Below are 11,391 nucleotides of genomic sequence, written 5' to 3'. Positions count from 1 at the left end.
AATCCTTATGTCATTCCAAACCCGCATGACTTTCTTTGGTGAAACAGATATACGTTGAAGAAATTAACACAAAGTCAAACACTCTTAGAAATAAAGGTTTTACGTTTTTTTTTTTTTTTTACCGATGCCATAATCATTCAGTGGCCAGTTCTTTTAAAAAACATTTTAATAATCTAAAGAATCGTTTGTGGATCGGAAAGGATGCATGAATGCTTCTTCATGTCAGTAAAGACATGAATAATGTAGAACCACCATTTTTGGTTCCTAAGAGAATTTTTCAGTGAAACATTATTGAAAGAAACACTTTTCTTAATGTGAAGAACATTCTAATAATCTAAAGAACTTTTGTGGATTAGAAGGGTTCTGCGGTTATTAAAGGTTCTTCATGGAACCATCATTGCAAATAAAGAATCTGTTGTTTTAAGAGAACCACCATTTCTGGCTCCTCAAAAGACCTTTCAGTAATCCGTTCTTAAAACTGCCAATTTTTCCTCGTGTGAAGGACATTTTAATAATCTACAGAATATTTTTCCACTTTAAAGACTCTAAAAAAATATATATATTTTTTTATTGGTTCCATGAAGAACTTTCCACATCTATGGAATGTTTCCTAGACAAAAGGTTCTAGAGTGGAATATGTTTCTTTAGATAACAAAATGTTCATCACAATAAGAAAATAACGGTTCTTTTAAGAACGGATCACTGAATGGTTCTTTAGGGAAAAAAAAAAAAAACTGCAAAAACCCACTTTTTATATGGATGTTAAATGTTCTTCATGGAACCATTAATGCCAGTAAAGAACCTTTAATTTAAGAACATACAGGTTTGATAATATTTTTTTTGTTGTTGTTGGTCAAACTATTAATTTAACAATTCAACAGTCATTTTGTTCCCATTTTCAAATGTGACTTCACATGTTCTAAACTCTGTCTCTCCTGATCTTGCATTCCTGAAGTCCTGGAGGAGCAGAGCGAGTGTGACAGCTCTCCATAAAGCATAAACACAAGCCTCTCAGCTATCTGCTGAGACTTCTGCTGCCCAGGGCTGAAAATTTACTAGTGACCTCCGAATTCCTTTTCAGAGCTCAACCGCTTCCCTCTTTTCCCCTTTGGAAAATTCCACTGCCACTGAGGTAGTTGAGAAAACGGCATTATGTCACGGCTCAGATGTCACCTCTCTAAGACTGGACTGTACGGAGCGGAGGCCACGAAGCGGCTACAAGCCACATTCACAATAGTCCAAATGTCTCAGAAACACGATATTGAAAGGAAAAGAGTAAACTTGAAGTCTATAATGAAGCTAAACAAATATTCATGGCAAGGCTATCCGTAAGACATGACTGGGATATTAAATATCTATGAAACTGAGCATTATTTTTTTTTTTAAAGCATTCATATAAATGTAAAACTGGCATTAAACTGCATCAGGACTAGGTCAAAATAGAGAAATAAGTAGACATATAAGCTCTCAAATATCAGCGAATATGATGCATTTATAGACCAAATATTTTACTTTAATAAAAAGTATTCAGAATTCCTATGCAGCTTTTATGGTATATATATTTTTTTTTTGATCAGTACAAACAGGCAAGACTTGCTCCATTATGACATCTGCTGGTGCACATCAGCCCTGCTTTCCAGGAAACTGCAATGACAACTGGACTAAATGGAAAGGTGCATATCTGATGTGTTAAAATAAATCATTTTATATAGTTTTTTCACAAACATTGCACAGAGTAAAATGTCATAATCTCAGCACTACAATGAAATTTATTTGGACTCAATTAAAAAAAAGCCAGGTTTCAAGGTTTCAAGAAACGTTCAACTGTTAGTGTTGAAACTAGATTTACTACAGTATGGTACAGGACATTAAAAAGGCTTTGCATTTTACATAGCAAAGACTACTATTGTTGTACATTTTAAAACAACAGCTAAAACAGAGTCATGAGTTTAAATGATCATGATCATTACAATAGGTCCATCCCCTTTGTAATAATAATAAAAAAAAAAAAATGTAACTACACTTTCATCCTGGTTTAAAAACGTTTCCTCTTATTACAAACAACTCAAACTAAACCTTTCACCCTATTCTACTGCTGTCAGTAAATAAAACCAGCTCTTACCCTGTTGTAAATGATCTCGAAGGAATATAGCTTTTGTTCAGTGGCTTTGCAAAGCACACAAAAAAAGCAATACAGAGTACAAAACTCTAGTACAGTCATGTAACCTTGATAAACACCATTTTATTGAGTCAGCTCTAGGTTAAAAAAGTAACAAGAACCCAACATATGCTTAAACTACCATGTGAATGAGAACAGCTCTGAGTTCATGAGGTCAAACAGGGAATGTGTTCACCAAATCAGCCACAAGAGGGAGTATATCAGTTAAACTTATGGAGCAAAATGAATATCATGGACAAAGTGTGTACAAACAGCTAAAAATGTACCATTACACACTCACATGAAGATTGTCTGCCCTCCTGCAAGCAACAGTGACAAGTTCAAAGGTAAGAGTGGTTAAAAGGGCCTATTCTGAAAGTAGGAGAGTTTTTAAAAGACATTAGAGAAAGTGTCAATGTTCTAATTTTAATATGGGGAAAGCGATTATAATGTCTAGTTCCTTTGAGGCTTTACTGACAATCAGAAACCAAGAAACTAAAAGACTTTGGCCCACAAGGGTCATTATTACAGTTAAAAATTGCAATACAGCCAAATTAATTCTACCTGATTTAAAAAAAAAACAAAGCAGAAATCAGAAGAGGGGGTGACAGCTTGAAGTAAAACCAACAGTGTCACGTCTTTATCCAGCGTTAGAGATGTTAAACGCAAACACAACTGATATTTTCAGTCATGTCCAGCACCACTACAAAATCAACTGTGTGAATAAAAGTTAAAAGTTAGACATGTACGGGTTTTCATCATTTCACATCTACACTAGCACACAACACATCATAAGAACATAGTTGGAGGAGCACAAATACACAAATTATGACAAAATAGAAGGAAGATCAGAGAGAGTAAGAGAAAAGAGATCACATTCCACCGCTCTGCTGCAGACGCTGTTCGCCATGGCCTTTCGGTTTGTCTGGTGAGAGATGCTTTTTCATGAAGGGTGGACGGAGGTTGTCATGGTGGGCAGTAACCTCCATTGCTCGCTGGCTGTTTTTTTACTAAATGGTCCGTTAAGGTTGGCTATGAGAGTGTCACCAGTGTGACAAAGGGGACAAGGTTTGGAGGACTCAGCGTCTTTCCTCCCCCCTCTGTCCTTTAAACCGGAGTGACACTCTTTTCCTTCTTGTCGCCATCTTCGTGCCAGGTCAGACGCTCCTCGTAGAAAGCAATGACGATCTGTGGGCACTTGTGATTGGCCTCCTTTGCAAGCACAAGGTCTGCCTCATCAGAGTCTTTCCTGTGGAGGGACATCAGCCACAAAGAAAAGACAAATTTGCATTAAGTGGACAATTGCACAATGTTATATATCTGCATTTGCTCCAGTTCAATCTTCAAATAAATTTAATTTGTTAGTTAAGGCTTCTTAAAGCTTAACCAGAATGAAACAGATCTCTAGATATAAAACACCTGATGACTGAATAGGCATTGATTTTGTTCATATTTGCCTTTGGTACCATCATAAAAAAAATCAGGGTTTCTACAGTGTTTTTAAAATCAGATTTAATCCTTCAACACCTTTTAAGATCTGCACAAATAAAATGAACACTGAAGAAACGTACAATCATGTAACTATGATTATTTTACTCAATTAAACAGACAGGGGCTTACATTCAACTGCAAAATAGTGTAACTGTCAGACTAAAGTAATAAAGGCATTTCTGTACTGTAAATGTATGTACTAATGTACCAATACATAGAAAAATCAGACCTTGCTAATACACTAATGTAAACATACGGTTACAATTCATCAACAGTATTGGTGTTCTCTTAGCATAAATGTGTGGTATCCATTGATTGTGAACTGCTCAGAAAATGCCAGCCCTGAGTTTTGACTCTGAATGTGAGCAAAGTGAAGACAAAGTAACAAGAATATTATGCTAACATCCATCCCGGGTGATTCAACCAAGCACTCATTAGCTGCATTTCCACTGTCAGGCCAGTGCGAGCCAGCGCTTAAAGCGGGCCGGGTGGGGCTCATAGCCCCGGGCCAGTAGCACCGAGGCCAGAATAGCACAGGGTTTCCACAGTCAGGACCTGAAGCTCTGCTGCGCGTCACTAAAACACGCCCTTTACACGTCTCTCAGAACAACGTCATGCAACCTCATCATTTCACCATCAAAGAGAAGTTATCAGAAAACTAAGAAATAAGTCACTGGAACATGTGCGATCACAAAACGAACATGATAAAAGCGGCCGTTGGTTTGCATGATATGTTATATATTCAAATTCAAAAGCACCGATGTTTTAACTATAGAATAAGTGATACATTGATCATATTGATTTAATTTATCAAGACTCAAAATTAATCACACATAAAAACACTCATTTCTATTTTATTTATTTTTAACGCTCATGAAAATAGCCTGCTTATTCAGTCGAGTCAGTTTCTGTTTATTAGCCGCAGTAGCCGTCACATTTAGAATGAATGATAATATCTCTATTTTTATAAAAGCTCCCAAACAAAAACTATTATTAGGCTGTATTTTTTTATGATAGGCAACGTTAGATAAACTCTCGAGACGAGGCTTGTGACAGATAATAAGTTACTTAATAAATACACGATTGTGATAGAGAATAAGAAGCTGACGTCTGATTTCTTCAAGTGGTCATATTTTACCATGTTTACTATGGTAACATGTTTAGCGTGCATATCTTTTTCATCACTTATAAATATTTCTGCTTTGTATGGTGAATTATAATCCACATTGGATCAAGTTATTTCAAACACTCGCTGCTGACTGAAAGTGAGTTTTGAGCTTGGCTTATTTAAAAAAAAGTGTTTAATGCTGGTGTTAAAGCTGTTATCTTTCTGAAATTATCCGCAGCGCAGACTCTCTTTTTATAGAAGCTCCCGAACAAAAATCATTATTATATTTTGATGATATGCAACGTGGAGCTAAACTCATGCAACGAGATGACAGATAAAATGTTACTTAATAAATACACAATTGTGATAGAGAATAAGAAGCTGACGTCTGATTTATCCAAGCGGTAATATTTACCATGTTTACTATGGTAACGTTAATGTTAAGCGTGCATAGTCTTTTACATCGCTTATAAATATTTCTGCCTTGTTTAGTGATTATAATCCACATCAGATCAAGTTATTTCAAACACTTGCTGCTAACTAAGAGTGAGTTTTGAGCTCAACTTATTTTAAAACGTCTTTAATGCTGGTGTTAAAGCTGTTATCTTTCTAAAATGATCCGCGCTGACGCTCTCTAGACACGGAGAAACTCCGCCTTTGTTCATAACTCCTCCTCTAGCCCCAGCTGGCCTGCTTTGGCCCAAAGAATTTCGTCGGGCCAAAAAACCCTGGCCGTTGGCCCCGAGGAAGCCCCGGCGAGGCACGATCAAGCCCCGGAAGTGACAGTGGAAACGTGACTGGCCCTGGCACGCACTAGCACGCCCGGTCTTAGCTCGATAGTGGAAACACGGCTATTGTCATTCTAACTAGAATCTGGTCAGATTTGTGGCTTTGGTTCCAGTGTGTTTCTAGGCTCTAATAAGGCGTTTCATTAAAATAAATTTCTCCTGATATGTAAAGAGCTGCTGTACTCACCACTTCATAAGGAACATAAGGTCTCCACAGGAGTCTGTTGCTCCAATAATCTTCTCAGGCTCCAGGCCTCGCTCAAACCCTCTTGCTACAAGGATATCATCCTAAGAAAAAAAAAAAGGGACAACAATAAGAAATCATAATATTACTTAAAATATGTTTTATTTTTACATCACATTTAGGGATGTGACAGTTCACCGTCAGCCAGTTGAAAATCAATACAAATATGTGAAGATTCTAATCGGTTCAGATCTTAAAGAGCAGGTCATATGTATTTTTTTTTTAATATCTCATTTGCAGTTTATTACATAGCTATCCTATGTAAATTAAAACAATCTGCGAAGTTAATAAAAAAAAGGCATGATTAATAAAGATACTGTCTCTCAAAAGAGCGAGTCAACAGAGAGTCGTCATAATTTCAGATCTTTTGTCTGTTACCGATATACGTCACTGTTACACTATTAGTGTGTTTACATAATGTTGAGAAGACGCTGTGTTCAAGGATACCACAGAAATACAATTAGAACCTTTTGTTGTGTGCATGTGTTATGGCTGGTGCCGTTTTGTGGTGTGATTTGTCTCCGCTCTCTTTGTATCGCCTTTACGATAACTTTTTTAGTGCTACGCCACTGGTTCTGCTTCCTGCCAATCATCATTGGAGGCGATGATGTCATTTGATTCACTCCACCTGGTGAATACCGGGATCTATAAAAGGAAGACGCTGACAATGCAAGAGAGGTCTTGCTTGTTGTCTGTTGCAATTCTTTTCATTATTGTGATTTTTAGCCAATGTTAACTTTGTGTATTATGGGTTAAGCTGTTGTTGCTGTATTTCTGCATGTGTTCGGTGCCTTACCAAAAAGCTCTGTTTGACCTCCCATTCATTTAAACATCTTTTGGTTGGACATTTGTATATATACAAAGGGGAGGGAAGGAGAGGAAAAGTAAGAATATCACGTGATATAAATTTGTATTCTTTTGTTATATTCACTAGGTAAGGGACGTGCAGCACCTGCTGTACTTTTTGTTTGAGCTAGTGACAGAAGCTTATATTAGGGTATCTTTGGATACTGAAGATTATTCCTTCTTTTCTTTAGTTAGTGTAGAATTGATAATTTATTTACAGGGTTTCATTTATTTTTTCATTTTTTCATTTAGCTGACGCTTTTATCCAAAGCAACTTACAACTGCTATATATGTCAGAGGTCGCATGCCATATTGGTGTCTCACAGTGGATTCGAACCCGGGTCTCTCACACCAAAGGCATGTGTCTTATCCACTGCACCAACACCACCTACTTTTTTTTCCTCCTAGATGCCTGGGATAGAGTCCTGCGCGGGCTCGGGTACCCGACGGGTGACCCGCGAATTTGGCTGAAACAGGTGAAAAATATCCAACTGTGTCGGATACGGGTGCGGGTCGGGTCGGACACAGGGAAACACGGGTCTAAACATGGGTTCAAAACAGTCACGTGCAAACGTAAAAATAGGCCTACGTTCCACTTTAAAAAAAAAAAACACCACAGCGCGAACGGCTGCATGAGTCATAGTTAACAGACGTTAAGATCAGCCAGCTGTTTTTTTTTTTCTTCGTTGTTTTTGTTTTCCGTTCATATATATATATATATATATATATATATATATATATATATATATATATATATATATATATATATATATTTAGATAGATATAGCTATATACAGAATCTGAATTAAAATGTGTTTGATTTAAGCCTATTTTAAAATTTGTGTTATAAAATTATATTGCGCATAATGCGATCGCTATAAAGGTGTTTAAACAACAATACACTTCCACTTGCATGTATTTGACAATCGGAATATCAGATATTTCATTCCATAGCTAACACATTTGTGAATATGGGCCTAATCTAGGCTATCCAGGGTTGCTGTTTTTTTTACTTTGTTCAGCTCATTTACATGCGCGCTCTGGTGCAGATCCGCCTGGATGCGTTCGACTTGAATCACAACCTCAGATGGTGGTATGATTCGCTCTTTGTTGTTCCGTTTTCTTTCAGGATCAAAAATACAACAAATGAAAGCGTTTATCTGTATTTCCGACTGATGAGAACTATGCATATACATTCATAAATCAGTCAATTTTGTATTTTATTATGAGATATTTTATTCTAATGTGATCAGTGACTGATGGACCAAAGAGCACATATTTCGACATTTGCAGTAAAAAAGTGAAATATAAATTCTCAGAAAATGCATTTAATACCAGTATATTGAAACGTCTGTTTATAAAGCCTACTCCATTAATAAAAGAGTCCAGACATTGGAAAATATCAGTCCACATGCATTTTATATTTAATATGAGGGAAATAGACATGCATGCATGCGTGATACAAAAAATATTTAAATTTTAGGCAGCAAAATATTTTTTAGTAATTCTGTCAATTAACACAGGTTATTTCATTGTCTGCTATATATTTGCTTCTTATTTATTAAAATATGGGCAATTGATAGATAAACATTGATCAAAATTAAGATACAATGTATAAAAAACGAATATCTTTTAAAAAGAGTTTTCCATAAATAACTTCTGAATGACCTGGCAATAAAATTCGAAAAAAGGGTGTCTAATGTGATTTGCTTAACTGATTTGATTTCGGGTGCGGGTCGGGTGTCGGTTCTATTTTAAGCGGGTCGGGTCGGGTGCGGATTTTAATTAGTGCTGCTGTCGGAAAACGGGTCGGATGCGGTTTTAAACACTGCGGGTAGGGGTGTGACGGTTAGTATATAACCGTGAGACCGGCGGTTATAGTTGAACACCGTCATTAGAACTCTATAACCGCCAAAACCGTGTCACTAAAATATTTTTTACAAACATTTTTTATCAAAAATTATTTTCATTTTTTAGATAGGATCATCAGATGCGCAATATATCAGGAGACATGGTTTTTACCACTTAATGAAGTTTTGTAAATCGTCAGACATGATATTTACCACTTCATTAAATTTTGCTTTGTAGAAAACCTTTCTTAAAAACGAATTTCGTTTTGAACAAATTTTATCTTAATTTTAATAGATGTTTCATCAACCAATTGCATGTATTTTAATAAATAAAAAGCAAATATAGCAGACAATGATAACCGTGACATGGAAGCACCAGCGCGCCGCGTTCACTTGCACTGCACTGTGAACTAGAGCGCATCTCATTGTAAATGAAACTCAGCGTAGGCCTATGCCTCATACTCTAGCATTAAATATCTTGCTGCATCTTTCTAGAACAGACAATGGCTTTTTTTTTTTTTTTTGCGGCTCGCATCAGCAAAGCACAGACGGCAAAACAATCAGAGGATGGCGGGCGGGTGCGGCTTTTGAAAATTTGCTCAAAAACTTTGCCGCGGATGATGAGTTTGTGCAGATATCCTTATAAACGGAGTCTGAAATCTCTGCCCCTTTACCCGATCAGAGCGCGCGCTGACACGGAGTTAACCCGCTATCTCCAAGATCAACCAATTGACTCTACGCAGATCCACTAGCATGGTGGCGAGACAATATGAAACAAAATGAAACACGCTATACGCCCCCCCCCCCCCCCTAACTGCAAGTACGGGCGGGTGCGATTTTAAAAAATGGACCCGTGCAGCTCTCTGGCCTTGGACGTTTTCTTATCTTTAATGTTTTTCCTTTGTGTTACTTTTTATGTAAATATTACTTCAAGCTGTAATTGTATACAAGCTTTCCTACAATAACATCATAAATAAACACTTGTTTTTTGCCTTTAGCACTGGTTTTCATTGCTTACACTGGTATTGGACCGCAGTCAACCCCTGACAGTTAAATATTATTCCCCATACCCCTTCTTTACAAAAGCGGATGTAACAGCATGTCATTTTATCAAGGACTGCTTCTCTTGATTTACAGACTATCCTTTCATCAGTTAGTCATGCTAGCACTAGGCTAACGTACCCACCATTATTGTTTTAAGTGTTCACCGGTTAGCAGCTAAACTTTAGCTGTGGGCACGACTCGCTTTCATAAGTGGTTTTGTATTTTTGTCATTATTATAAGAACAGATTGGAATACTATATTGTTTTATGTAAGGTGCTTTGTTCAATGGTAGCACTCGCTAACTGGCTCAAGGACTCCTCTCTGTGCCAGTCACAACAGGTCTAGCCAGCTGACCAATCAGAGCAGAGTAGGTTTATGGAATGGAGAGGTATGCTCCGAACTTGCTTGGAAAGAATCGTTTCCTAATCATTGGCAAATTACTCTAATATAAATGTATATTCTGTGAAAATTACAATGTTTTCTCACCTTAAAGGCATTTAAACCTTTAAAATACCATATGACCTGCTCTTTAAAGGGAAAATCCACCCAAAAATGAAAATTTTGTCATTAATAAAAATACACTGTCAAGGTCCAGAAACAGTATGAAAAGCATTGTCAGGACAGTCCATCTGCCATCTGTGGTTCAACCGTAACGTTATGAAGCAACTAGAATATTTGCATTCAATAATACAACAAAAAGCTGGACGCAGTCAGCTTACGCTCTTCTGTGTCAGCCGTGCTGCACTGATGCACCGTTTTCTTTCAAACCAAAGCATAAATACACGCAGAAAACCTATCCTTATGGTGCGGCTGAAACAGAAGAGTTTACACCACCTGCATCCAACTCATATTCTCCAAAATGGCACTACAGTGACTTGGGGAGAGACAGAGGAGATGAATTGTTGAATAAAGTCATTATTTTTGTTTTCTTTGTGTACAAACAGTATTCTTATCGCTTCATGTTACAGTTGAACCACTGATGGCAGATGGACTATTCTGACGATGGTTCCACACTTTTCTGGACTTTGACAGTTTATTTTAACTTGGCAGTCTATTGGACAGTCAACAGTCTCCCGGTTTTCATCCAAAATATTTTAAATTGTGTTCCGAAGACGAACAAAGATTTTACAGGTTTGAATGACACTGGGGTAAGTGATTAATGAGAATTTTCATTTTGGGGTGGATTATCCCTTTAAGAAATGTTATAGGAAAAGTTAATTATTATCGATACCAAACAATATGAAACATACAGTGAAACTTGTTTTTTTTCCAATATCGAACCATGTTTGCATTTGATACAAATGTTATTTAAAATTTGACTAATGTACCTTTTTTTTTTCACAGTCTCCTCATCGCAGATGACTCATAACGTGGCTTTAAATTAAATAAGTGTGAAACTATTGTGCGCTATATCAAACATTTTTTCTATCGTTATCGAAGATCGTATATCGCCAATAAATACTGATACTGTTTTACCGCCAGGCCTACTTAAACCTTTTCTTATTAAGCTCTTACCTCCTTTTTCTTTTTGGGTTTGCTGCCACTCCCGTTCTCTTCCTCTGAGTTTTTCCTCTTGCTGGTGCTACTGCTACTGTCTTTGGGGCGGGCCGAGGAAGAGCCTGTGCTGGAGGGCTTGCTGCTGGGTGTGCTTCCACTGCTTCCCTTTTTATAAGTCTTCATGAACTCTGAGATAAGCTCTGGACAGTCCAGGTTCTTTTCTGGTTCCCATGTGTTGTGTTTGCTGCAAAACAATGCATGATTCATGCATTATAAATGAAAGCCACTGGATTTCCTCACATCATAGATATGCCTTTAGGAAGTTTACATACTATGGCAAAAATGTGAGTGTCCTTTAAACTAGT

General features: G+C 37.1%; 1 protein-coding gene across 1 annotated transcript; it reads right to left on the bottom strand.

The window, feature by feature from the left end:
- Positions 1-1,751: 1,751 nt before the first annotated feature.
- LOC113078252 (chromobox protein homolog 5-like) lies at positions 1,752-11,308 on the bottom strand. The gene is made up of 3 exons (XM_026250575.1): positions 11,045-11,308; positions 5,733-5,833; positions 1,752-3,407 (listed from the first exon to the last, which is right to left on the bottom strand). Exons 1-3 carry the CDS (start codon positions 11,291-11,293, stop codon positions 3,266-3,268), a joined length of 492 nt encoding a protein of 163 aa, XP_026106360.1. The 5' UTR covers positions 11,294-11,308; the 3' UTR covers positions 1,752-3,265.
- Between the last annotated feature and the right edge of the window lie 83 nt (positions 11,309-11,391).

The sequence above is a fragment of the Carassius auratus genome, unplaced genomic scaffold (genome assembly GCF_003368295.1).
Source record: "Carassius auratus strain Wakin unplaced genomic scaffold, ASM336829v1 scaf_tig00024859, whole genome shotgun sequence".
NCBI classification, from domain to species: domain Eukaryota; kingdom Metazoa; phylum Chordata; class Actinopteri; order Cypriniformes; family Cyprinidae; genus Carassius; species Carassius auratus.
Note: the sequence above shows the minus strand (reverse complement) of the source record. Positions and strands in the feature narration are given on the sequence as shown.

Coding starts and splice junctions, on each gene's coding strand:
- LOC113078252 (XM_026250575.1), bottom strand. CDS start 11,293: ATGAATCATGCATTGTTTTGCAGCAAACACAACACATGGGAACCAGAA. Junction 5,834..11,044: donor AACCCAAAAAGAAAAAGGAG/GTAAGAGCTTAA, acceptor TTTTTTTCTTAG/GATGATATCCTTGTAGCAAG. Junction 3,408..5,732: donor CTTATGTTCCTTATGAAGTG/GTGAGTACAGCA, acceptor GTCCCTCCACAG/GAAAGACTCTGATGAGGCAG.